The sequence below is a fragment of the Pteropus medius genome, unplaced genomic scaffold (assembly GCF_902729225.1).
Source record: "Pteropus medius unplaced genomic scaffold, Ma_sr-lr_union100, whole genome shotgun sequence".
NCBI lineage: Eukaryota > Metazoa > Chordata > Mammalia > Chiroptera > Pteropodidae > Pteropus > Pteropus medius.
In genome coordinates this window covers 28,699,730-28,726,590 of record NW_024354502.1, presented here as the reverse complement: position 1 = coordinate 28,726,590, position 26,861 = coordinate 28,699,730, and the positions used below count along the sequence as shown (strand labels likewise).

The 26,861-nt window shown below is 32.3% G+C and overlaps 1 protein-coding gene across 1 annotated transcript in view; it reads right to left on the bottom strand.

Moving 5' to 3' along the window:
- Window positions 1-26,861, bottom strand: part of LOC120595419 (disintegrin and metalloproteinase domain-containing protein 32-like) — a 168,961-nt gene that overhangs the window by 74,658 nt on the left and 67,442 nt on the right. Inside the window, exons 10-14 of the mRNA XM_039853518.1 lie at window positions 22,368-22,449; window positions 17,040-17,176; window positions 11,709-11,886; window positions 6,352-6,444; window positions 965-1,160 (exon numbers count right to left, since the gene is read on the bottom strand). Of these exons, the coding sequence (XP_039709452.1) occupies window positions 965-1,160; window positions 6,352-6,444; window positions 11,709-11,886; window positions 17,040-17,176; window positions 22,368-22,449 (686 nt within the window). The remainder of the gene's footprint in view (window positions 1-964; window positions 1,161-6,351; window positions 6,445-11,708; window positions 11,887-17,039; window positions 17,177-22,367; window positions 22,450-26,861) is intronic.

The window sequence follows — 26,861 nt, the reverse complement described above, 5'->3', positions numbered from 1 at the left end:
ATGGTGTTAATCACTTTGCAATATATGAGTATTGAATCAACACACTGCACACCTTGAGCATACACAATGTTATATGTCAATTACACCTCAATAAAGCTTGAATGAGGAAGATCTAAACATGAAACCTGAAACTGAAAAACTAGAAGAAAACAGAGGAAAAACTCTTGGACATTTGTCTGGGCAATAAGTTTTTGGATATGACACAAAAGCACAGGCAGCAAAAGCAAAAATAGACAAACGGGGCTGCATTAAACTAACTTCTCGGCAAAAGAAACAATCAACAAAATGAAAGGAAAACATATAGAATAAGAGAAAATATTTGCCAATAATGTATCTGATAAGAGATTAATCTCCAAAATATATGTTACTCATATAATTTAATAGCAAACATAAATAATAAGATTTTAAAATAGAACCTGAATAGACATAAAAGTGGTCATCAGATATATGAAAAGGTGCTCAACATCAATAACCATCAGGAAAATGCAAATCAAAACTATAACTCACACCTCTTAGGATAGCTATTATCAAAAAGACAAAAGGTAAGTGTTAGCAAGGATGGGGAAAAAAGGAAACCTCTGTACATTGTTGATAGGAATGAAAATGGAATAGCAATTATGGAAAACAGCATATAGGCTCCTCTAAAATTAAAAATGACCTACCTTATGATCCAGCAATTCTGGATATATCAAATAGCTTGTTGTGGCAAATATACATGTATTATCAAAACATCAAGCCATATACCTTAAATATATACATTTTTATTTGTCAATTATACATTAATAAAGTTTGAAAAATAAAAATATAAATGTTAAACAGAATAAAGAATTTAAATTTATACATGTACTTACATATAATTTATATAAATATAAAGAATGTAAATTATATATATATAATAGCCCATCATCTTGGTAATGTTAATAAAAATACTGAAGACTATTTAGATGTGATAAAACAATATTACCTTTTCCAAATATGGATTCACAACGTGCATCAAGATCATGGCATTCTCCATCATAACAAATAAAATCTCTTTTACATACACGTCCATTGTGTATAGTTATATCAGGATCACAGGCTCCTGAGCTTCCATTGCAAAATTCAGGAAGATCACAATCAGGATGCACAATGGGCCTACATTCTGAACCTGCACTTAGAAACTAGTAGAAATTAAAATATAAAAAATAAAGCAATATATGTAAGATTGTTGTGTCTACAAATATTTATTTCAAACTGTGTTATTTCCACTTATAGACTGATGATCTATTTATCCGTAAATGTCTATTAGTATCTTCTGTATAAAGTATTATGCTAATCATATGAAAAAAAGAATGTCACTAGTTAAAACAATAGATAAGACATATGTACAAGGAAAAGTATAACACAAATATGATGCGATGAGAACCAAGGTTTTGTTTTGTTTTAGTTCAAGGGAGTAAAATCACTTTTAGCTTGTGATAACTATTCCTTCATGGTGAAAATAGTGTAACCTAGACAGTTTCCAAATTAAATATACTTATTCAAACCAAAGTTTGTAAGTATGGAATATTTGTAATTCTATGACAAATGAGAAACATCAATAACTGAGAATGAATAGAGGTAAATTGAAAGGTTATTAAGGAGGCAGTCTTTGGAGAGGAAGGAACCTAATTGTAATCTTTCTCCTGAACTATCCTATAGTTAATTAACACTTCCACATTTAGAAAATTTAGATAGTCTTAGAATTGACATCTATCTCATACTTCGTAATTGATAATTTCCAGGTGACACTAAAAAGAGCAGAGGTAGAGGAGGGGGAGAAATGGCATAGATGATAGAGGCTCTGTTCATCCCTCTGGCAACCAAATTAAAGTTGTGACAGAAATAAGGAGCAAAGAGCAAGGAAAAGTCACTTGGGATCTATATAAATAAGCCATAGTTCTAGGGAGAAACCTAAGAAATCTCCCTGCAGGAGGTAGGATGGGACAAGGATGTGAGGCTGCCCAGCCAAGCAGCTGAGTGAGACAGAGGCTGCGGCAGAGGCAGCTGGCAGCTGCAGATGCCCCTTAAACGGCTGAGTCCACAAGCAGACTTCCACGGTGACAGACCTGCTTGCTCTGAGCACCAGTGCCATTTCAGCTGCACAGGGACTTACAGAGGAACACTGAGTTGTCAGAGTGAGGGCAGTGGTGAGGCTCTCCTAACCCCTCCCCCTACCCCAGCAGAAGTGCCAGCAGTATCCATTGTTACTCTACTGAACCCTCCCCTTCCCAGTGTGCAGACTCAGCACCGCCATAGCAGAGACTTCATCAACTGGATAAGAGGCAGCTCTGCCCAGAAGGTTTCCTGAAACTCTGTCTCCTCCAACTAGTGGTCCCACCCAAGCCACATCCAGGTGTATCCCCGGCGATTCAGGTGATCCTTGCTGAGACTCACACTGGTGACAGCTGGCCGCAGTTTCTGGTGTGGCCTTTTGAAGCAACTATAAGGACAGTATCTGTGGATTGCTTGCTGAATCTTAACAGATGCCCCCAGAGGGGCACAGTCTTGGGATAAATTTGGCCTGCAGCTGAACCCCTCTCAGGACTGTGCCACTAGACAAAGCCATGTGAATAAGACCAAGAAACTTAGAAGCTTTGCTTAGTACATAGAAACAGACACAGAAAGGCAGTCAAAATGAGAAGACAAAGAAGCAGAAACCATACAAGAGAACAGAACAGAGATCCAGAAATAATGGAGTCAAGCAATTTAACAGATGCAGAGTTCAAAACACAGGTTATAAAGATGCTCAATGAACTTTTAGGAAGTGTAGATAAATTCAGTGAGAACTTCAACAAAAAGATAAAAAACATAAAATGGAAATGAAAATTATAAAAGAGAACCAGTCAGAAATGAAGAACACATTATCTGAGATGAGAAGTATATTAAATGGAATAAACAAAATGAATAAAGAAGAGAATCAAATGACCTATATAGAGAATGGGAAATTCAAGGACACTCAATCAGAATGGCAAGAAAAAAGATGCCAAGACTATAATAATAATTTTAAAAGCCTATGGGACACTATTAAAGGTAAAAATATCTGTGTCATCGGGGTACCCAAAGGAAAAAAAGATGTTGAACAGCTATTTGAGGAAATAATGATGGAAAACTTCCCTAACCTGGTGAAGAAACTAGACATAAAACCCTAGGAAGCTCAGACAATCCCACAAACCAGGAATCCAAAGAGGCCCGCACCAAGACACTTCATAATTAAAATGCCAAAGTTTAAATACAAAGAGAGAATCTTAAAAGCAGTAAGAGAAAAGCAGTTAGTTGCCTACAAGGGAGCACCCATAAGACTGGCAGCTGATTTCTCAAAAGAAACTATGCAGGACAGAAGGGTTTGGCACAAGATATTCGATGCCATGAAAACTCACGATCTACAACCAAGAATACTTGATCCGGCAAAGCTATCCTTTAGAGTTGACGGACAGATAAAGAGCTTCCCAGACAAAAACAAGCTAAAGGAATTTATCAACACCAAGCCAGTATTACAGGAAATGTTGGAGGGACTTCTTTGAGAAGAAAAAACATGTATCAAAAACAGGAATAAAGAATGGTAACAGCTACATTCCTATCAACAAGTACCTCAAATGGAAAAACTTAAGCGCTCCAACCAAAAGACAGCATGGCTGAATAGATAAGAAAACAAGACCCCTACATATGCTACCTATAAGAGACTCACTTCAGATTAAAAGATATACACACACTGAAAGGAAGGGGATGGAAAAAGATATTGCCTTGATGGACCTAGAGGGTATTGTGTTGAATGAAATGGGTTGGATATAGGAAGACAAATATTGCATGTGGAATCTAAAGAACAAAATCAATGACAACAACAATAACAACAAAAGCAGAAATAAAGTCATAGATACAGAGAATATTTAGAAGGATACTAGATGGGAGGTGGTTAGGGAGGACGAAAAAAAGGCAAAGGGATTAAGCTAAAGGAATTTATCAGCACCAAGCCAGTATTATAGGAAATGTTGGAGGGACTTCTTTAAGAAGAAAAAACATGTATCAAAAACAGGAATAAAGAATGGTAACAGCTACATTCCTATCAACAAGTACCTCAAATGGAAAAACCAAAGTGCTCCAACCAAAAGATAGAGTGGCTGAATGGATAAGAAAACAAGCTCCCTACATATGCTACCTATGATTAAAAGACACACACAGACTAAAAGGAAGGAGATAGAAAAATATATTGTCTTGATGGACCTAGAGGGTATTGTGTTGAATGAAATCGGTTGGATAGAGAAAGACAAATATCACTTGATTTCATGTACATGTGGAATCTAAAGAACAAAATCAACAATGAGAACAACACAAGTGGAAATAAACGCATAGATACAGAGAATATTTTGAGGGATACTAGATGGGAGGGGGGTTGGAGGGAAAGAGAGCAAAGGGATTAAGAGGTGCAGGTGGATGGTTGCAGAACAGACATGGGGATATAGAGATAGCATGGAGAAGATGGTTAATAATGTTGGAATGAATATGTGGGGGAAGGAAAGGTGCTAGATTTGGTGGGGTGATCGCTTTGCAAGTTGTGTAGATTCCTGATCAATATGCTGTACAGTTGAGGCTAGTGTGTTGTATGCCAATTATAACTGGAAAAAAAAAAAAAACAACAACTTCATTTGATTGTACGATGTAAATGCAGGCAACTAGTTGTCTATTATATTTCAATAAATACAGAAAAAAAACTTGATACATTTTTGCTATCATTGTGGACTATTTCATTAACTTTTTGCTATTCTAATAGTACTTTGTTAAACATTTTTTAAATTTTATGTATATTATGCCTCAGAACTGAATAAAATATTGAAGTTTTTCATTAAAAAAAAAGATCAGAGGTAGAATGTAATCATGTGGTAAGATTCTAGAGAAAAGTAACATAAAACTGTGTTAGTGAAGGACAGTCAAGAACATAAAACCCACGGTAGGCATTTCAATAGAAGGATTCTCATATAACAAATTTGTTACAAATATATTGAAAGAGCTGAAAAGGAAAAGGGGACAGGAGTTAACATCTTTACCACTTAGCTAAAATGTAAACTTTAAGACAAATAATTTTTAAATAATAACTTAGTTTAAATTTTGTGCTAACATGAAGCATTTTGAGTGTTACTTCTAGTGAGTTTCTACATTTCTACTTTTATGGGAAACTGCTGTGTCTTTCAATTACATACATATAGATACCTATCACAACCAGTAACATTTTTATTTACAAAAATGTAAATACTGAATAAGGTGAATAGAAAAAATCCTTTTTCATAGAGATTTTCTGTATGAAGAATTATGTAATAGCTCTCAATCAAGGTCTTAAAACAACAGAATTACTTTAAGGCAAATAATGGCATTAGAAAGAGGTCTCAATATCTAGCTAAAGTTTGCAAAAGCAGACACATGATTGTGAATTTATTATCTTTTACTTGACTTTTAATCATTATGTAATACTTAAATTTATAATACCTTGTTCTTAATAAGGGTTTCAATTTCCTGTTTCTGCCTGTTAGTCATCTTATTCATAGTTTTGTATTTTTTTTTTTGTCCTTTTGTTTAACGTAGAATGACTCCCTTCAGTTTTTCCTGCATTGCAGGCCACATGGTGGAAAATTCCCTCAGCTTCTGTATGTCTGTAAAGGTCTTTATCTCTCCTTAATATCTAAAGGAGAACTTTGTTGGATATATTATTCTTGGCCGGTAATTTTTTAATGGTTTAACTATTTGATTCTACTCCCTCCTAGCTTGTAAAGTTTGTGCTGAAAAATCCAATAATAATCTAACGTGCTTTCCATAATAGGTTACGATTTTCTTTTCCCTGGCTTCCTTGAGATTTGTCATTAATTTTTGACAGTTTTTAATATAATGTGTCTTGGAGAAGGCCTTTTTGGACTGAGATAATTAGGTGTTCTGTTTGTTAAGATTCAAAAGTCCAGTTCTTTCCATAGGTTTGGGAAATTCTCATCATTTGTTCGAATAGGCTCTCTGTTCCCTTCCTCTCCACTCCTTCCGATATACCCATGATTCTTATACTGCTTTTTTCTGATAGTATCAGATAGTTCTCGGAGAGTTCTTTTTTTTTTTTTTCACTCTGAAGTCTCTCTCTTCTTCCAAATGCATCAGTTCCAGATTTCTGCCTTCAATATCACTAATCTTTCCTCTATCTGGTCAGCTCTATTTCCTAAGCTTATTATTTCATTCTTAGTCTCTTTTATTTATTTGAAGGTCATTTATTTGACTTGCAGCTATAGGTCTAAGTGTTCCAAAGAAACCCAAACATGAGTCATTTTATACTTGGAAGATATTAATACACTTAAATCTTACTTTACAATCCTTGCAGCATAATCCTCTATCACATTGTGATCCTTGATTCAGCACACAAGTTTTAGGATTACAACAGCTATCAGGTCCACATTGCTATGAATAAATGAAATGCAAATAAAAATATATTATAAGATAATATAAACTTTGGTAGGAGCTATATTTAATGGGCTTATTTTTTGCGTTTTGGGAAAAAAATATGAATGCTGTCAACAATTACAGGTTTTTAAATCTCTAAACAATTAAAATTCTAAGTTACTTCACATCAAAACAGAGGAACTGAAACTCCACTAATTCTTAATCAACTAGAAAACTAGGCAAACTATCTGGGAAAATATTTTTCAGAAATTAGATAACAATAAAAGAAAGTAGAATGGTGGTTCCAGTGTCAGAAGGGTGGAAGAAAAGGGAAGATACCAACCAAAGGGTACAAACTTTCATTTGTAAGATGAATTAGTTCTCAGGATCTAATGTACAGTATGACGACCACAGTTAACAAAAATGGATTGTATACTTGAAATCTGGTAAGAGGACAGATGAAGTATTCTCACCACACACGCACACAAAAACTGGTAACTGTGTGAGGTGATGGACATATTAATTAGTTTGACTGTGATAATCATTTCACAATGTATACATATATCAAAACACCACACCATATAGCTTATAATTTTTGTCAATCATACTTCAGTAAAGCTAGGGGGAAAAGGTGTGTAGGGTTTAGGCTCACTGCAATTAAGGGGAACAGTCCCCAAAACAACCCTCATTTCTTACACCAATCACAAGCTCAGTGGATTCCCAAAACTCCCCTCAGGTCTGATAATTTACTGGAAGAACTCACAGATCTCACAGAAAGATGGTATATTCACAATCATGATTTATCCTATGGAAAGGATACAATTAAAATCAGCCAAGAGAAAAAGTGCCTAGGACAGAATCCAGGAGAAGTACTAAACATGGAGCTCTTATTATCTTCATCCCATGGAATCAAAGACACACTACTCTCCCAGCATTGATGTGTGATACTTCTTAACTCATTCTGTGAGGCCAGTATTACCCTAATACCAAATCCAGGCAAAGATATTACAGGAAAAAAAAATTACAGACCAATATCTCTCATAAACATGGATACAAAAAATTAGAAAATCAAATACAACAATGTATAAAAAGAATTATACACCACAACCAAGTGAAATTTATCACAATTATGCAAGGCTGTTTTATCAATCATCAATATATTAATATAATCCATCATACTGACTGTCTGAAGAAGAAAAATCATACAACCGTAACAACTGTAGAAAAAGCATCTGAAAAAAATCCAACACTCACTTATTATACAAAATGTTAGCAAAGCAGGAATAAAGGAAACGTCTTCAATCTGATAATGAACATCTAGAAAAAGTCTACAGCTAACATACTTATGGTGAGATAAGCTTTCCCTCTTATACCAGGAAAAAGGCAAAGATATCCCCTCTTACCATTTCTGTCAAAATCTTACTATAAGTCCTAGCTAGTGCAGTAAGAAAATAAAACTTAAAAATATACATGTCAGAAAGAAAGAAAATTTCAAGTAATAAACCAAACAACACAACAACAAAAATCTCCTGTGACTAATATGTGAATATATCGAGGTTGCTGGATATAAAGTTAATGCATAAAAGTCAATTGTTTTCCTGTATACTAACAATAAAAAAATGGGAATTTGTAATAAAAACACAATCTCATTTACATTAGCACCAAAACAATGAAGTACTTAAGAATAGTTCTAACAAAATTGTATAAGATCTATTTGAAAAAAAATACAAAACTCTGATGAAAGAAATCAAAGAAAGTATAAGTAAATGGAGAGATATACCATGTTCATGGATGGAAAAACAATATTATTAAGTTACCAGTTCTTTCCAATTTGATCTAGAAATTCAATGTAATTCCAATAAAAATTCTGGTTAGTGGACAAACTGATTCTAAAGTTTATATGAAGGAGCAAAAGACCCAGAGAGGTTAATATAGTAAATAAAAAGAAAAAGGAGAAAGAGGAAGAGGAAAGTTGAAGGACTGACAATACTTAACTTCAAAACTTACTATAAACTGAAATAATGGCAATGTGGTATTCACAAAGTAATAGAAAATGAGGTAACTGAAACAAAATAGAGACCCAGAAATAGACCTACACAGAGACAATAAAATCTTTGACAATGGAGCAAATGCAGTTCAGTGGAGAATGAACAGTCTTTTCAACAAATGATGCTGGACAACTGGACATTCACATGGAAAATAATGACACTAAACACTGACCCTACACCTTTTAAACACACCATATCTCAGAATGGATCACAAACCTAAATGTAAAATAAAAAACTATAAAGCTTCCAGAAGATTCGATTTAAGAGGGAAGATCTCATGTTAAGTGCACTTCCACAACAAATTAAATACATACATGTCTACATACATACATACATACATACATACACACACAAACAAACAGGAGCAATGACAGTCTTAAATTAATTATTTCAGAAAGTAGGAAGAGAGTACTTTCCAACTCATTTGAGTTCAAAATTACTCTGATGCCAAAACAATATGAAATATTACAAAAAAAACGACAGCCCACAATGTCCCTGTGAAAATAAGTGCCATAATTCTGACGAAATATTGATAAATTAAATCTAGCCAACTAGATAGATAGACATGCAAGTAAGGCTAATCATAGTAATGCATGTTTGGGTTAGCATTCAAAACCAATCAATTAAATACACCATATTAATAGGGAAAAGGTGGTAAATTCATAAGATCAGCTCAACAGACACAGAAATAAGACATCTGACAAAATTCAACACTAATTCTTGATTCAAAACTCTCAGCTAACTAGAAAAAGAAGGGAATAGCCTCAACACAATAAAGGGCATCTGTTTAAATAAAAAAAGCTTATATCTAAAATTATATTTAATGGTAAAAGTCAGAAAGCTTTCCTCCTAAAAATAAGAATAAAGCAAAGAAGACCACTCTCAGCAGTTCTAATCAACACTAGACCCAAGGTGGATTCACAAAAGTCAATTGTATTTTTTATACTAGCAATGGACAATTGTTAAACAAAATATTAAAACAATACTATCAAAACCAGTAAACTATAGAAGAACTAAATAAACTAAAGAAGACCTAAATAAGTGTAGAGGTACACCATGTACATAGATTGGCAGACTCAATATTGTTAAGAAAGTAATTCCCCCAAATTTGATGTATGGATCCAACACAATTCTAATTGAAGTCCCAAAATTGCATGCTGATTTTCTAATTTATATAGAAATACAAAGATCCTAGAATAGTAAAACTATCTTAAAGAACATGCACAAAGTTGAATAATTTACTTACACTATCTGTTTTCAAGATTTACTGTAAAAATATATTAATTAAGACCATGTACAATTGGCATAGGACAGACATATAAACAGAAAAGAATCCAAGGATAGATACACACATGGTAATTTATTTTCATAAGGATGTTAAGGTAAAACAATGGTGAAAAGATAATTACGTTAACAAATACTGCCAGAAAAAATTGATATTCATATTGAGGATAACGAATGTTGACCCAAATCTCTCAAAAATACAAAAACAAAAACAAGCTCAAATGCATCACAGAGTAAACTTAAAATTTTTAATTGTATAACTTCTAGTAGAAAACAGGAGGAAATATTCATAACCTTGAGTAAGCAAAGAGTAACTACGACAGAAAAAGCGTGACCATAGAAGAAAAAAAATGATAAATCAGACTTTATAAAAAAAACGCCTGCTATTAAAAGAATTTGTTAAAAAACTAAAAAGGTAATCCATACAAATATTTGTAATACACATGTCTGGTATTCAGCCTTTATAAAGACCACTTACAAGTCAATAATCAAAATAATAATAATAATAATAACCTAATTTTAAAAACTAGCAAAAGATGTGAACAGATTATTCAAACGACAAATGGCTAATAAGGACATGAGAACATGCTCAACGTCATTAGGGTCATCAAGGAAATAAAAATCAAAATCATTGGAATGGCTAAAATTAAAAGCTGAAATATCAAATTCTGGTGAAGATGTGGAGAAAATAAAAATTTCATACATTGCTGATAAGAGTGTAAAATGATACAACCACTTTGGAAAATAGTTTGGAAATTTCTTATAATAATATACTTATCATATAAGCCAGCAATTTTACTTTCAGGAATTCAGAATAATGGCCCAATACTGTTAACAACTCAAATATCCATTATCAGGTAGATGGAAAAACAGATTTTGGTATATCCAAACAATGAATTATTACAAAAAATAAAAAAGAAAAAACTATTATGACATAAAACAATGTGGATGAATCTCGAAAACACTGTATTGAAATGAAGAAGCCAGACACAAAGAATATGTTCTGTATCATTCCTTTCATTTGACTTTCTATATCTGGCAAGACTGATATAATCATCAGCTGCCTGGAGATGAGAAGTCGAAACAATTGCAGAGGGAGTATGAGAGGGGGTAAACTTTGGGGGATAATGAAAAGAATCTGTATCTTAATTGCACCAATGCTTATATATGTTTGTTAAAACTCATCAATCTGTATATGTAAAATGAGTACACTTTATTGTATGCAGATTATATCCAATAAAATTGATCTTAAAATAAATGAAGAAGAGTAAAAAGGGAAGATTTGTTCTACTGAATGGTAAAACATAATACAAAGAAATGCATAGTAATTTTAAAAATGTAATACAGGTAAAGTACATTTGAACCCACAAATGCATCAAACCCTAATTTCATTTTCATCTATCTTGTAATCATGGAAATTTGTAGCATCTGCTGTATTTCTGCAAATACTGAATTGTCTAGAAGCATCATATCCTGGACTTTTTACAATCCTTATACTTTCAGGAGTTTTTTACCCAGTGTTCAAACTATAATATTAACACAGTCTTCCTTCACAACACTACTGAATCCATTGTGAAGTAAGACCCTAAAGAATAATTGATGATCCACTGTCATAGTAATCTTCAATAAGACATTTATTAAATATCCAAAGGTTAAGCACAGATTTGGAAAGATCTTATATATTCAGTCTGCAATCCAAAATCTCATTCTAATCTCCCATTTTCTCATCAGCAATAATTTTTTTAAGTACATTTTATATTTATTCAAAACTCTCCAACCTATAAAACCTAGGGAATATATTCTTGCATTATTTCAACCTTGATTTCACTTACTGCCAATATTCTATGTGGTACTCAGTCATATTTTTTTTTGAGATATATAACTTTTATGACAAAGAAATTAACTAAAACAATAAATTTATTAATCATTTTTCCTAATTATCAGACTTACTTCCTCAGTACCACAGTCACAGATTTCACCGCTCTCCACTTTGCCATTGCCACAGATTGCTGCTGGAGCCCTTTGCATTTGTGGCTTATTCTGAAGACATTTGGCACCCATATTTGAAATGAATTTTTCAAAGTCACTCAAACTGCAATTACTAAAAGTCTTCACACCACTGGATTGCCTAAAGATGAATCCATATAATGTCATTGGCAGTATACTTTTGTATGATATAAATTAATTTCAAAATGTTAAATTTAATAGGAAATAATAAACGTTCATAACGAGTGCTTAGAGGCCATAATCATTATTGAGAAAGTCTTTGATTTCATTCACTGAAATACATATCCTTATTAAAACAAACTTAAGTACAACTCAATAGTAAAAACAAACAACTGATTGAAAAACGGGTAGAGGGCTTGAATAGATATTTCTCCAAAGAAGATATATAAATAGCCAACAGATATATGAAAAGATACTAAACATCACTAATTCAGGGAAACGCAAATCAAAACCACAATGAGATATCACCTCACACCTGTTAGAATGGCTATTATTATTTAAAAAAAAAATAAGTGCTTGTGAGGATGTGAAGAAATTGGAACCCTGGTACACTATTGATGAGAATGTAAATTGATACAGCCACTGTGGAAAACATAACTACCACATGATCCAGCAATCTCACTTCTGAATATACATTCAAAATAATTGAAATCAGGATCCCAAAGAGATATCTGCACTCCCATGTTCACTGCAGCCTTATTCACAATAGGCAAAGATATGAAAGCAAACTAAACGTCCATTGACAGGTGAATAAATAAAGAAAATGTGGTACATACATGCAACCAAATATTATTCAGTCTGAAAAAAAAGGAGATCTGCCATATGTAACAACATTGATGAATCTCCAGGATATCATGCTAAGTGAAATAAGCCAGTCACATAAAGACAACTACTGCATGATCTCCCTTATATGAGGTATCTAAAATAGTTAAACTCATAGAAGCAGAGAGTAGAATGGTGATTGCCAGAGGCCAGAAGGGGAACGTGAGGAGTTGTTTAATGGGTATAAAGTTTCAGTTGTGCAAGATGAATAAATTCAAGAGATCTGCTATACAGTTAACAATACTATACTGTATATTTAAAAATTTTAAAGGACTCCCGTTAAGTGTTCCTACCACCAAAAAAAATTAATAATAGATCATTTTATTTTTATATGCATGACAAACTAAATCTACCTTAAAATTTTTTGAGCTTTTGGTGAGATTTGTATACAAATCCTTGCATACAGAGAAAATGGTTATATAAGTAAATGACATCTTTGCCTAGGTAAAATAAAACTGAAATGATGGCATGGAAGAAAAAGCCCTGTATTATTTTATGTAAATTCCCATATGTAACAACTCTTCAAACTTCTACTTCCTCTACCCTTTTCCTGACCATTATAAAGTATCAAGCTCTTTGAAAGTGTGAATATCTTCTATTTCAATGTTTTTTCAGTTTTGATTCATAGGTTTGTAGTACATATACATGATAGATAATTCATTAAACTGTAAATGCTTGAGGCAGGAATTTTGTCTTCTTTATTGTTGGTGTCCTTTATTGATTCTTCATAATAACAACAAACTTTTATTAAACAGACTATACTGTGCTTAGTCCTGAATTTTCTCAAAAATCTCAGAGAAACTGTATAATAACCAAAATTTTACATAATTATGTCCATATACAACTATAAAAATAACTTCAGAGAATAATTCCATAGATGCCACTCTCATATGTAGTAAAAAGGCAAGGAGGAAACAGACATTCCTTGAGCACCTATTATTAGCCAGATATTTTATACAGTTGATCATTTAATCCTCCCCACAAACCAGGGAGGTTGGTATTTTCATCAAGATTTTATAGAAATTGAACCAGCATTCAAAGAAGCTAAAAACCTCACCAAACTCAGTTTGTAAATTAACAGGATCAGTATTCACACAGTTATTTAAGATTTCAAATTCAGGTACTTTTTACCCAAATATTCACCTTTGAACATCACATAATTCAATAAAATATTTACTATTAAATAGTAATAGATATTTTATTCTAAACCATGTAATTTGGTGATCTTATCACCAAAATTTAAAGGTGAAGAAAATTTTTAATAAAAAAATGATATGATATTTTGGCTCTGGGAACTATAGTCAATTATATATAACATGTTACAATACAATACAATACAATACAATACAATACAATACAATACAACAATACAATACAATACAATACAATACAATACAATACAATACAATACAATATGTGTATGTATATATATATATATATATATAATTATATATATATATATATAATTTCTAATTATTCACCTTTTTGTGGCCCATAATGACAGTCCTTAACTTAAGAATATATCTTTCCAAAGTTTATTTGTAATCAGTTATCTGGAGTTTTTCTCATTTATTTGGTTGAGATTTTTCACTCTAAATTCTAATGTTAGCTCTGTTCCCAAATTATTTTATAAAAGTTTATTGAAACTGTCATATAACTAGCCTAAATTCTGAAGTCACAAAACAGAGAAATTAAGTAATTGAGAGAAATTATAAGAAAGAAAGTAGTGCTCTCTACCATTTTTCTGAAGTTGGGGTTAGCACTTGAAAGAATTTTGAGAAAAGTTTATCTTTCACACTATCTCATTTCCTTTTCAAGATCTTTCTCTCTTTTACACTTTTCCCCCAAAATTCCATGTTCTCACTGTTCTTGTGTATTCTAACAGCACCATTTTAATACTTTCCTAGGTCTTCCCTACTCCTCAAAAAATAAGAGATAAGAGAACAATGGTAGATAATTTACATATACCTTGATAACTTGCATCATCACAACTGAGTGATGTAGCTATCACAGTCCTTAGTTTTCAGATGAAAAAAACTAAGTGTTAGAAAAATTAGCAAACAAACAATTCCAAAGCCCATGTGCCCTCAATGTATATCATACTCCAAAATGGTATCTCCCTCTTCCTCAATCAAATTTCTATAGCTTAATAAAACTGATCTACACAAGGAATTAAGAGAAAGCAATATGAATAAAATAATTTAATTTCTTTGAATAATTAATAACTCCATGCTCCTTCTAAATGTTTTTTCCTATGTGTAAAATGATGCAACCAGATAGAAAAGCAAACCTTGACCGTGGTTCCTACATTCATAGCTATTGTCATTTTCTATGTCTCTTTCCTCCTTTCACTTCTGTACTCATTTGTGTGAGCAGATTGTATTGAAAGTGAGGATTTAAAACATGAGCAACTCATTTTAAAAAGTAGATATAAATTAAATCATCAAAATAATACATTAGAAAGATCCCCAAAGTGTAAGAATGAAGTTTGTACAAATTCATACTAATGTTCTCTTGCTACTTGGTTTAAGTTAATTCCAATATGTTAATTGTCTTTTATATGAAGTCAGTATGGAGTAAAAAAATAACAAAACTTTTGAGTTATATTAACTCGTTGACTAATACCAGCTCTGTGACTTATGAGGCTTTTAGGGTAAAGTGATTAAACTCTCTAAGTATCAGTTTTCTCATCTATAAAACAGGAATAATACCCATTCACCTCATAGAGTTGTTGTGAGGATTAAATAATATTAAATAAGCAAAGTGTCTAAATCATTTCTTCAGCTTATATTAAGTGTCCAACAAATCACTGGTGACATTACTGATAACAGCTGAACTTTGGCCATTAACTAGTTGTATATTAAATGTAGAGTCATTTAGGCTTGTACTCCAGAGACTTTAAAAAAACACATGAAATGGAAATAATAATATTTGCCTTACTTACTCACATGCCTTCTTTGAAAATTACATAAAACAATCTATGAGATGTACTGTAGAAATGCAAAAGATATATATATATTAGATTTTCTAAAAATAACACTTGCCTAATGCATACCGCAAGAGTTTTGAAAGAAACTGGAAAACATGTATGAAAGCATTTTAAATATTATAAAGCACCATACAAACCTAAAGATTTATTAAACCAGATTCTAAAGCCAGAATGCCTAGCTTCAAAATTCAGGTCTGTCACAAACTGGTTATCTGACCAATTTTTCATCTGTAAAAATAGGTATAATATGACCTGCCCTAAAGAGATGTTGTGAGAATCAAATGAGTAAATATAGGTAGTGTTTGGAATAATTTCTAACACGTGGTAGGTACAATGTAAATATTTATTATTCTTATCATTAATACTAACTAGACTCAGTGACACAGAAAACATTTTGTCATAGCATACTTGAGAATATGCTGGCCAAATGGACAACAGGCCCAGAACAGTAATTATCATTTTGTTTATAATTCTATATATATTATGTATTTGATTTAATAAACATGTTATTATAAAAATTAGCTTATATGTTTAATAAATTATATTCTATGTATAAAATGTTTTTATATATGTAATCCACTTAGAACTAATTTGTAATATGTGTGCATATACAAATATACATGTTTGAATTTGAACTATTTTTAGAATATAAGAGTTAACCCTTAGGTGGTGCTTAGAATTATGAAAAAAGCATGTTTTCTAAAATTAATGCCTTATTTTCACATTTGACTTTTGACTGTTCTTCAATTATGAATAGGTATAGGCCCTCTCACAAAATAAAAAAAAAGAAACTGTAGAACACTAATGACACCGCTCTAGTCCTTGTCTGATATGCCATTTGGGAAACATTGGCAAAATTAGAAATAACTGTAACTAATCCATCATATACTTATGGATTTTACAGTTTAGAAAACACTTTCCTGTTTTATTTTCTTATTTTATCCTTACATTGCTCTGTGAAATAAGAGAATAGGCATAATCATTCTCATTTTAAAGATGAATGAGATAAATCTAAACAAAATCATGTAATGTGTCCAAAGTTACACAAATATCATATATTTGATATTGGCCTCTAACTAGGACTTATTCTTTGGATGGCAGTTTTTCCACAACATTAAACTACTCTAAAAGCAAAAATAAAAATTCTGTCTAAAAATAAAGGCTACTTATTATGGCCTGCTGACATGTTTTTAAAGATCCTTAATAAGTGCTTTCATAAAATACACAGCCTAAAGAGAATTTGGTAATATATCTTGCAGATTGGATTTGTTATCCTTGGCTGTTCTTAATGGTACATCTCCTTCCATATTCCTCTTTTACTGAAAATTTCATGTTTATATTTACAGTACTTGGTCCATTTATAGTTAATTTGAGCTGTAAGGAAATATTATATTTGGCACTTTAAATATTTAAAACAAAATTAAACATAACCAAGAAACAAATCTGATTTTAAAAAAACTTACATTGCTTCTGGATTCATTATACAGATGGCTCCTGAACACTGACATTTCTTTGGGTCATCGTATGATATTCCTAGACTGAGTCCCAGCATCTGGGTGATGATTACTGAAAACGCCTCCAAAGTTATCTCCTTGGGATACTACATTAGCAACAAAGAAAACAAAAACAAAAAACAATTCATTGAAGGGTGGTAGAAAAATATTTTTCTAATTCCGAACATTTTTATTGTTTTATCAAATACTTAAGAATAGGGTAATACAGCTCCTTGGACAGGGGAGAAGCTGAAGCTCTTTTTATGAAATCTTATTGAGATATAAGCATATTGACTCTACACCAAGTTTTGCCACGATTTAACAGCTGAATGACTAATATAATAAGTAGTTACCATAACTAAATAAAAGGGCTGTTTTTACATGAGAGTTTTGGCTATTATATGGACCATGACCTTCAATTTACCTTCAATTTACCTTTATTTTCTAATTTCTTACAACAGCTCTTATATACACTTAGAATAGTCCACATGATATTCCGCCTCGCACCTCACAAAGTGCCCACATAACCAAATTACTGAGTTTAAGTGTGATATTTGCTTTCTGCTAGTACTCTCAATGACATAGTAACTGGTATCAGGAGAAAGCACAGTCCTGGACTGCTCATGTATTTAACAAGTGTGCCGATAAGTTCTTAGCCAAGGAGAATGAAACACTTAGAGTTGTCCGTCTTTTTTATGTTATCATTTCTAGTCAGGGGTATAAGGTAGTATATTTCATTAAGTTTTAACTTGCATTTCACATACTTTTTGACAATTTGGTTACCCTTTTTGTGAAGTGTTTATTCAAGTATCTTGTCTATTTTTCTATTGCATTAGGCTTTTTATTGATTTGTGAGAGCATTTTATATATTCAGTGTATGAATCATTGTTAGTCATGCATTGCAAGTACTTTCCCTACTCTGTGGCTTTTCTTTTCACTCTCTTAATATCTTTTCATGAACAAAATTTCCTTAATTTGATGTGATCCAATTCATCCAGCTCTTTCTTTATGATTAATGATTTTAATATCTACTTTAAGAAATCTTTCCCTATGCCCATAGTCATGAAGCTATGTTCCTTTCTTTTTTTACCTACCAAGGTTTTATTATTTAATTTTACATATAGATCTACAATCTACCTAAATTTTATCTGTTGAATAGCAACAAGTAGCAGCAAAGTTACATTTGTCAAAAAAGATCATTCACTATAATTAAGAGTTTTGGTGCTGATCACTTTGTAGTATATACTGATGTCAAATTATAATATTGTACAGACAAAACATATAATGTTAAATACCAATTTTAGTGCAATAAAAATGATTATCCATTAACAAGTATGCTACAAAGTCATCTTAGTAAACCATTAAGAAACAAAAAACTATCTTTTTTTTGTTTCTTAACTCTCAAATATTCTGTTTCATTGGTCTATTTGTCTCTGTCACAAATATTGATGCTTTATAAAAAGTCTTGATATCAACTACAGTATGTCCTTTGCTATGTTATTCACCAAGATTACCCTAGCTATTCTTAACTCTTTACATCATCATATAAATTGTAGATTTAGCCTGTCAGTTTTATACACACACACACACACACACACCCACACTCAAAACAAAACAAAACAAAACAAAAAACCTGCTGCTAGGATTTTAATTGGGGACCACATTCAACCTGTAGATCAACTGGATGGGTCAACATCTTTATAATATTGTCTGCCAATCTAAAATCTTAGGCACTGCCTCTAATGTTTTATTTCCTCTATAGAGGTGTATACACCATTTGGTAGTTTTTTATTCCTAAACTTCTTGATTTTTATGCTATTTTTAAAGTTCCATTTTCTGTTTATTGCCAGTATATAAAAATACATTTCATTTTGTTTTGTTCTTTAACTCTATTTACACTGCTCCAATCTATATATATTATTATATGAATAAGTTAATGTTAGATGCTGCTACAAATGAGATTCTAAAATCTTAGTGGTTTAATATATTCACATAAAGCCCAATATAGATAGATATTCCTGGTTAGTAGGCAGCCTCACATATGTTCACGTCGAAATAATTATGTACTATGCTCCTGTCCTTATTTATGTCTTTCTCATTAAACTCACCAAAAGAAAGGCTCACATCAGTTTTAACTGCTCCAACCAAGAAGTGACACACATTACTCCTATTCATACTACATGGCTCTATCTAGATATAAGGAGGTCTAAGAAACATGGACCATGAATTGGCACATGCTTTCCAACCACAGTTGTAAACTGTGTTATCAGCCAACCACCTATGATACATTATTGTCGTTTGCTTTAATTTAATATTGTATCTATTTATATATCACCAGACACAACTATTATTGATTCATGCAGGCCATATTCAAACAATTATTTCTTTTATTACTCTTCATTCCCTGATTCTCGGATCTCCCATTTGAAATCACTTTCCTTTTGCTGGAAGAATATTATTTTCAATTTTCTTTAGTGATATTGGACTGTTGGCAAAGCAGTAGAGGCAAAGAAACAAACAAAGAAAAATGGAAAATAAAGTGATAGCATTAATTTTAAAAATACCAATAAACATAAGAATGTGCATGATTTAAACTGAAATAATTAAAATGCACATATTGTCATATTGGATAGGGAAAATAGATATAGTTACATGCTGTTTATAAGAAATATTCCTGAATTGCTAGGATTAGATATAGCTGCATGACATAAAAATTTCAAAATAATAATGATTTAAAGTAGAAAGAAATTTCTCTCACACACATAAAAAAAGCTTCTTGGTCTTTAGGCATTTGAGGTCCTTCTAGCTTCCTATTCCATGCTGCCTAGGTAATAACCTTGTCTTTACATGGCATTTTAAACAGCAGATTGGAGAAAGGCCACAATGAAGAATGGGTGCCATCTTTTTAAAGAAGCTTCCTGGAAATTCCAAATGTTATTTCTGCTTACATCTCATTGAATGAAACTTAGAAAAATCTAGCTACAAAAAAAAGCTAAGAAATGAAGGCTTCTGTGTGAGCAGGAATATTCCCCATCTGAAAACTGAGGTTCTATTAAAAAAAAAAAAAAAGGATCAAATAGAGATTGGAAGAGAAATGTATAGAGATGTTTACTAAATATTGTTTGTAATGGCAAAAATAGAAACAAATGTTCATGAAAAGTATAAAGGATACAGTGCAGCAAATTTATATAATGAAATACCATAAACAAATGCAAAAAAATTAACTAGACACAAAAGATTTTAAGTACAGTAAAACTACTCTATGATACTATAATGTTAGATATATGTCACTATACATTTGCTAAAACTCATAGAATGTATAACACCAAGAGTGAATCTTAATGTAAACTATGGACTTTGGGTGATTATAATGTGCAGTGTAGGTTCACCATTTATAACAAATGTACCACTCTAGTGTGGAAGGTTAACAGTGAGGAAGGGTTTGGGAAATCTCTGTACTTTCCTCTCAATTATGCAGCGAACCTAAAATTTCTATTTAAAAAAATGAAGACTTTTAAAAATTAACTAGAATTCAATGCGCCAGAAGAATAAATCTTAAGATTATAAGTGGAAACAAAAAATTCAAATAGAAGGATGACACATTAGGATACAATTTTTGTTATGTTTAAAGCATAAAAACAATTGTTTATAGAAATGTTAAATTGTGGTAAAGTATCAGAGCATTTAAGCAAAGAAATATAAAGGTTTTTTAAAAGTATAAGTATAAAAGCTTTGTAAAAAAAACAACTCCTTAAATTCATCTCCTCTAATTATTCTATCCTAAACTCTGCCTCAGCTACTCATTTCTTTGGTTCACACTTTAAGCCTTGTCACCAGAGCTTTATCAATAACTGCAACTCCTCCATTATTACTATAAAGCGCATCCCACATCCTGACCACCTGGTTTCTTTCCTGATCACTCCTCTAGCACCTCAACTCCAACAATCCGTGTACCCACCGCCACATCCAAACCACGGTTCCCAAATTTTCACTGCTCCTAACTTCCTTACTGACTTCTCTCCTTCTTTAATCAGTTAAAATTCTCTTATAAACACCCTTGAGTTTCTTTATTCCTTTCACTTCAAAATGACAAAAACACAATATAGCAATCTTCAAAATGCTGAGATAGAAAGATAGGAGGACTAGGATTCCATATCTAACCAAATAATCAAATGTGATGGGAAAGCAAAAGTATTTTCATTAGTAAAATAACTCAGTGTTTGTTATTTATACACACTATTTAAAAAGTAAACTCAAGAGCTATTCTGGAAAAATAGCAAAGAATTCCAAGAAAAGAAAGATGAGGTTTAATATTCTGTGGCAGTTGGTTTTGCCCATAGAATTAAGTTAGAAACAAATTAAGAAGCTCTGTTAGACCTTGATACCTTCTTTGACCATCAAAACTTTATTAGTATAATCATATATTTCTTTATTCAATAGTCAATATTATTTATATATTCAAAATACTAAATACATACTATTTATTGGTTTAATTATTAAATCAACCTGTAGATAAAGTTCTATAGAATAAATTATTAATTTTATAAATTTTAACAATAGATATGAAAAGTGTATAGCTATTTAACATCTCTTATTTTTCATAGCAAATAATCGATGGACACTGCCTAAGATAAATAGGTATTATTTAAACAATAAAACATAAATATTATTAAAATTATATTTATATAATAGATTACATATTATTATGTATATTAAATAGTATTTAGCATGTATAACATGCATAATTACATAATATGTACAGGAAGAGGGAGAGGGAGAAGGAGATTATTGGTACATCTAATTGTACCAATAATTTATTTATATATAAATAAAATAAACATTTATGTCCTATAAATATTTAAAATAAATGTAACAGTTTCTTTTACACACTGTTTAACACACGTTAAAGGATTTTTATTACACTTTTTAATAGATCATTTGTTTTGATTTTGAAGATATTTTATCTGTAAAACTATTCCTCTAATTTTATGTCTACAAGCAAACACCTACTTGGGTTATAAAAATATACAGATAGTTTTTCATGATGTATTATTCTATAGATTAAAGAATTCAAGTGTATTTATATTTTTATTCTACTTTAACTTTCAAATAATTGCAACAAGATGCTTGTTCGACAGAATACTCTTCCTTTTACAAACGTCAAATTTTTAACAGTAATTAAAAATAAATGCAATCTCTAAATGTAAATATAAATATAACCTGTATAAAATAATGCTATAATGTTGGGTAATTTTTAAACATATAATTTGTTAAAGAATAAGATTAATAATTAAATACCAAAGCAATTCCTGCAGAATAATGAGTAACACACATCTTTCCAGGAAAGGTTGCTCCCACAAAATCTGGATAATCTCTATAGCTGAAAATAAATAAATATACATTTATAATTCATATTGACAAACAATTCAAATGTGAGAATTCCTACTAATAATCTGTAGTTCATAAAATCCTAATCTGAAGCAAACTGAGGTACAATCTTTCTGTACGTCTTCAATTGTTTCAAATCTGGAAGGTATTCTTAATTAAATGAGAATAATCACTCTGGATTTCTAAAACATATCCAGTGAATGTTTTTGATGGCTTCCTTACTGTTCTTGTCACATTTGGTTAAGGCTAACGAAGCAATTATTTTGCTGAGTGACAATGGAAAATAATTTTAATGTATAATAATAGCACTATTCTCAGAGATCTACATAAATTATTCTATTTAATATTGAAATGAAACCAGTGAAATAGATACTATTTTTATACCCATTGGAAAAAAAAAATCAAACATCAGACAGATAGTATAAGTAACTTTCTCAAGGTAGCACAAATAATAAGTGCTACTAAAGGATCTGAACTTGGGCATTCTGAATCCAGAGCCATACTCTCAATCACAAGGCTACAGTAGCTCAAAACATAAATGATGTCATCTTTAGAGCCCCCACCAAATAAACATTCCAGGATGTGTGTAAAAAAGCTTGATACTCAATTCTCAGTTTGAAATGCCCCCTTGGTGTCAACAGTACTTTACTTCAGAATTGCACCGTGTCCCCACTGCTGCCTTCATTCTGTCTCTCTGATAACTATTCATACCCAACCCCTCCAGCACTTGTTTTTAAAGTATTTCCTCTTAGTATCCAACTTTGGCTTTACATTCCAATGTCTAAGTATTGTTTAATCACTTTCCTGACCCAAGATAATTCTCCCAATAGATAAGACTTCCCCTAAAACTCTATGTATACCCTTGATAAGCTGAACTCAGTAGCAGTTACTTTTTTACTTAATATTGCCCACTATCTAGTCTCCACATCAAATCACTTGTCAAGATCTAATGTTTTATTTCTGCAATATTTCTTATATCCTTAACCTCCTTCAAAGATTCAGCAACAGTTCCAAATAGATGTAGTACATACAACTTATATTTAAGTCCATACTCTTTGAAAAGAACTACAAATTATTTAGTATCATTAATTCCATAACTTAGAATGCTTTCAACCTCTTTTCTCTGAATTTAAGTGTGTCTAACTCTGCCTTCCCTCTTCTAATTTAATTACCACTTCTTCAAGTTGACCTTTTTTATATACATTATTTTGAGTCAGTCTCTCCTGCCCCATTCTTTTTTCTCTTGTAAACTACAAGCAAATAGAAGTAATGAACTAGTATTAATCATATGGAGTGAAATAAGCAAGATAGTAGAATAGGAATTTTCAGCCCCTATTTCCCCGTAGAAACAATGATTTTGACAACCACCCACAGATGAGAATAACTTTTTGAGAGTCCAAGAGTCTAGAGGAGAGGTCACAGTGCCTTTCTGAAGCAAAAATAAATCCAAGAATAGACATATTGAAGACGGTAAAAATAGTTTCACTTTACCCATGTCATCATTCCCCAAATGCAGCAGAGCTCAGTGCTATGAGAAATGCCCTCAGCCATGATTTCTCCCACAGGAGAAGGTGAGAGTATGATGAGTGCCCACAGCTATGCAGGATGCTGTGCTAGAGGCCCACTTCTTAAGTGTCCATTGACAGATAAATAAAGAAAATGTGATGTGTTCTGGTCAGAAGCATGGCAGCATGAGGGGTCCCCTTGATCTCTCTGCTTAATTTACAACAAATTGAACAGCTACCATTCAATAGAAAAAGCCCAGCCTAACACACAAACACATCTGAGAGATCTGCGTGTCACAGTATCTGAAGGTAAGCGAATAGAGTAAGCAAGGGAGGAGAAAAGGGAGAGGTGCAGAAACTGGTGCTGTGAGCTCAGACCAGAACTCCCTGAAGGACTCTAAGAGAAGGGAGAAATTAGGTGGTGGTTTGCACTCTCTGTAGCCACGAGCACTCGTGCCTGAGTGATGAGCATAAACCACACACTCGGTGGAGCCCAGTGATCAGGACAGACACCAGGGCAGAGACGGAATACAGAGGGGCAACAGTTGTATTTTAGCAACCACCACTACCAGGCTGAAAGCTGAGTCACAAAGCCAGGCTGCCTCCACCCATCCTCCCAGAGATCACCTCCCCAAACCCTCCCAGATCTAGCAGCAGGCCCCAAGGGAAACTGCAGCAGCAGTACTCTGACAACTAAAGAGACACACACCAAGTGACAGGGGTGGAGATACAGAGGCCAGGCAGCAAGGGCCTAGCGGCCAGCATTACTGGAAGAAAAACAGCCACAGGCACACCAGCAGCTTCTCCCAACACAACCCACCCTCACCCATCCAGGTTGATCCATAGAAGGGATCTGGGGCACTTTAGAAGGCACAGCACTGTAGCTGCTGGGGAAGCACCAGGAGACCTCAGGGGCTCTTCAGAAGCTTGGAAACCCATCACCCATCACGTTCTCAACCAGGGGTAAAATCCTCTGACTGAGGTGACCTGCTCACAGAGGAGACACAACCTCATAGGGAATAAAGGGCATTTTTTATTGGCCACACGGCAGAGATCCCAGAGAACTGGGCAGTGCAGGAGGCTTGTGCACACCTATAGGAGAGAAAAAAAAAACACCTCTTATCAGTCTGCTAAAGAAAACACTCTTATTAATAAATTTTTTTAAAGAAAAGCAGAGTATATTTCCCCTACATACCAGAAAAAATAACTCCTCAAACACTGTGAACAACTAAGGTGACAAGGTGGCTTAGAAAGAAAATAAAACTCGAGAAAATAAAATTAAAATTATAGAAATATACGATTTAAATGACAGAATTAAAGATCGTACTTCTAAACATCAGACTTTTCAGCACAAACTTCACAAGTTAGGAGGGAGTGGAATCAAATATTCAAATTATTGAAAGAGAGAAATTACTACCTAAGAATAATATATCCAGCAAATTCCCCCTTTAGATATGAAGAGAAATAAAGACATTTTCAGACATACAAAAATACATAACTATGAGTAAAATAACTAAGAGGCAGACAGAAACAGGATATTACAACCCTTATTAAAAACAAGGTGTTATAAACTGAAATATTCCATACTAATTACAGACCAAAAAAAAAAAAAACACTTGAAAAAAGAGATGACAACAGCTATTGCAACTTAGAAATGAATGTATAGTATATATAGGAATAATTTGAGACAACAAAAACAGAAAATAGAAGGAGTAGAGATTCAAATATGCAAAGGGGAATGGAGAAAAGGTGCATGCAGAAGAAAATGGACTACTGTATATATGAAACTATCCTTTCATAAACTTAATGGTAACTACACATAAAAAATCTAGAACTGAGATACATAACATAAAACAAGAGAGAACAAAGGGAATAAAACAAAACAACACCAAATTAAAATAACAGACAGAAATACAAGGACAAAGAAACAATGAGATCAAGCCATCTCAAAATAAAATATAAAATGGCTATAAGAAGACCTCATATTTCAACAATCACCCTAAATGTAAATGGACTGAACTCACCAATAAAAAGAAATAGGGTAGCAGACTGGATCAAAAAACAAAACCGAACCATACACTGCCTATAAGAAACACAACCCAGTTGCAAACAAACATAGACTCAAAGTGAAAGGGTAGAAAAGTATTCTCTGAACAAATGGCATCTAGAGAAAAGTGGGTGTAGCCATACTTATATCTCACAAAACATACATTAAGATAAAAAAAAAGTAACAAGAAACAATGATAGACACTTCATAATGATAAAGGGAACCATACATCAAGAAGACCTAACACTTATCAATATTTATGTTCCCAATCAGGGAGCACCAAATTATATAAAGCAACTACTAACAGAACTATAGGGAGAAACTGACAAAAACACAATTATAATAGGAGACCTAAATACCCAACTGTCAGCTATAAATAGATCATCCAAACAAAAAATCAATAAGAAAATATTATCCTTAAATGACATATTAGACCAATTGAGAATAACTGACATTACAGAGCCTTTCATGCCAAAACTGCAGCTTATACATTCTTCTCTAGTGCACATGGAACATTCTCATGGATAGACCATATGTTGGGACACAAAACTAGCCTCAACAAATTTAAGATTGAAATTATACCAAGCATATTCTCTGACTATAATGTTTTGAAACTGGAGATCAACTGTAAAAAGAAAGTAGGAAGAACAATAAATACATGAAGATTAAACAACATGCTACTAAAGAAAGACTGACTCATACAAGAAAGAAAAGAAGAGATCAAGAGATACATATAAACAAATGAAAATGAAAATATAACACATCAAAACTTTTGGGACATAGCAAAAGAAGTAGTAAGAGGAAAGTTCATATCATCCTATCTCAAGAAACAAAAATGATCCCAAATTTAAA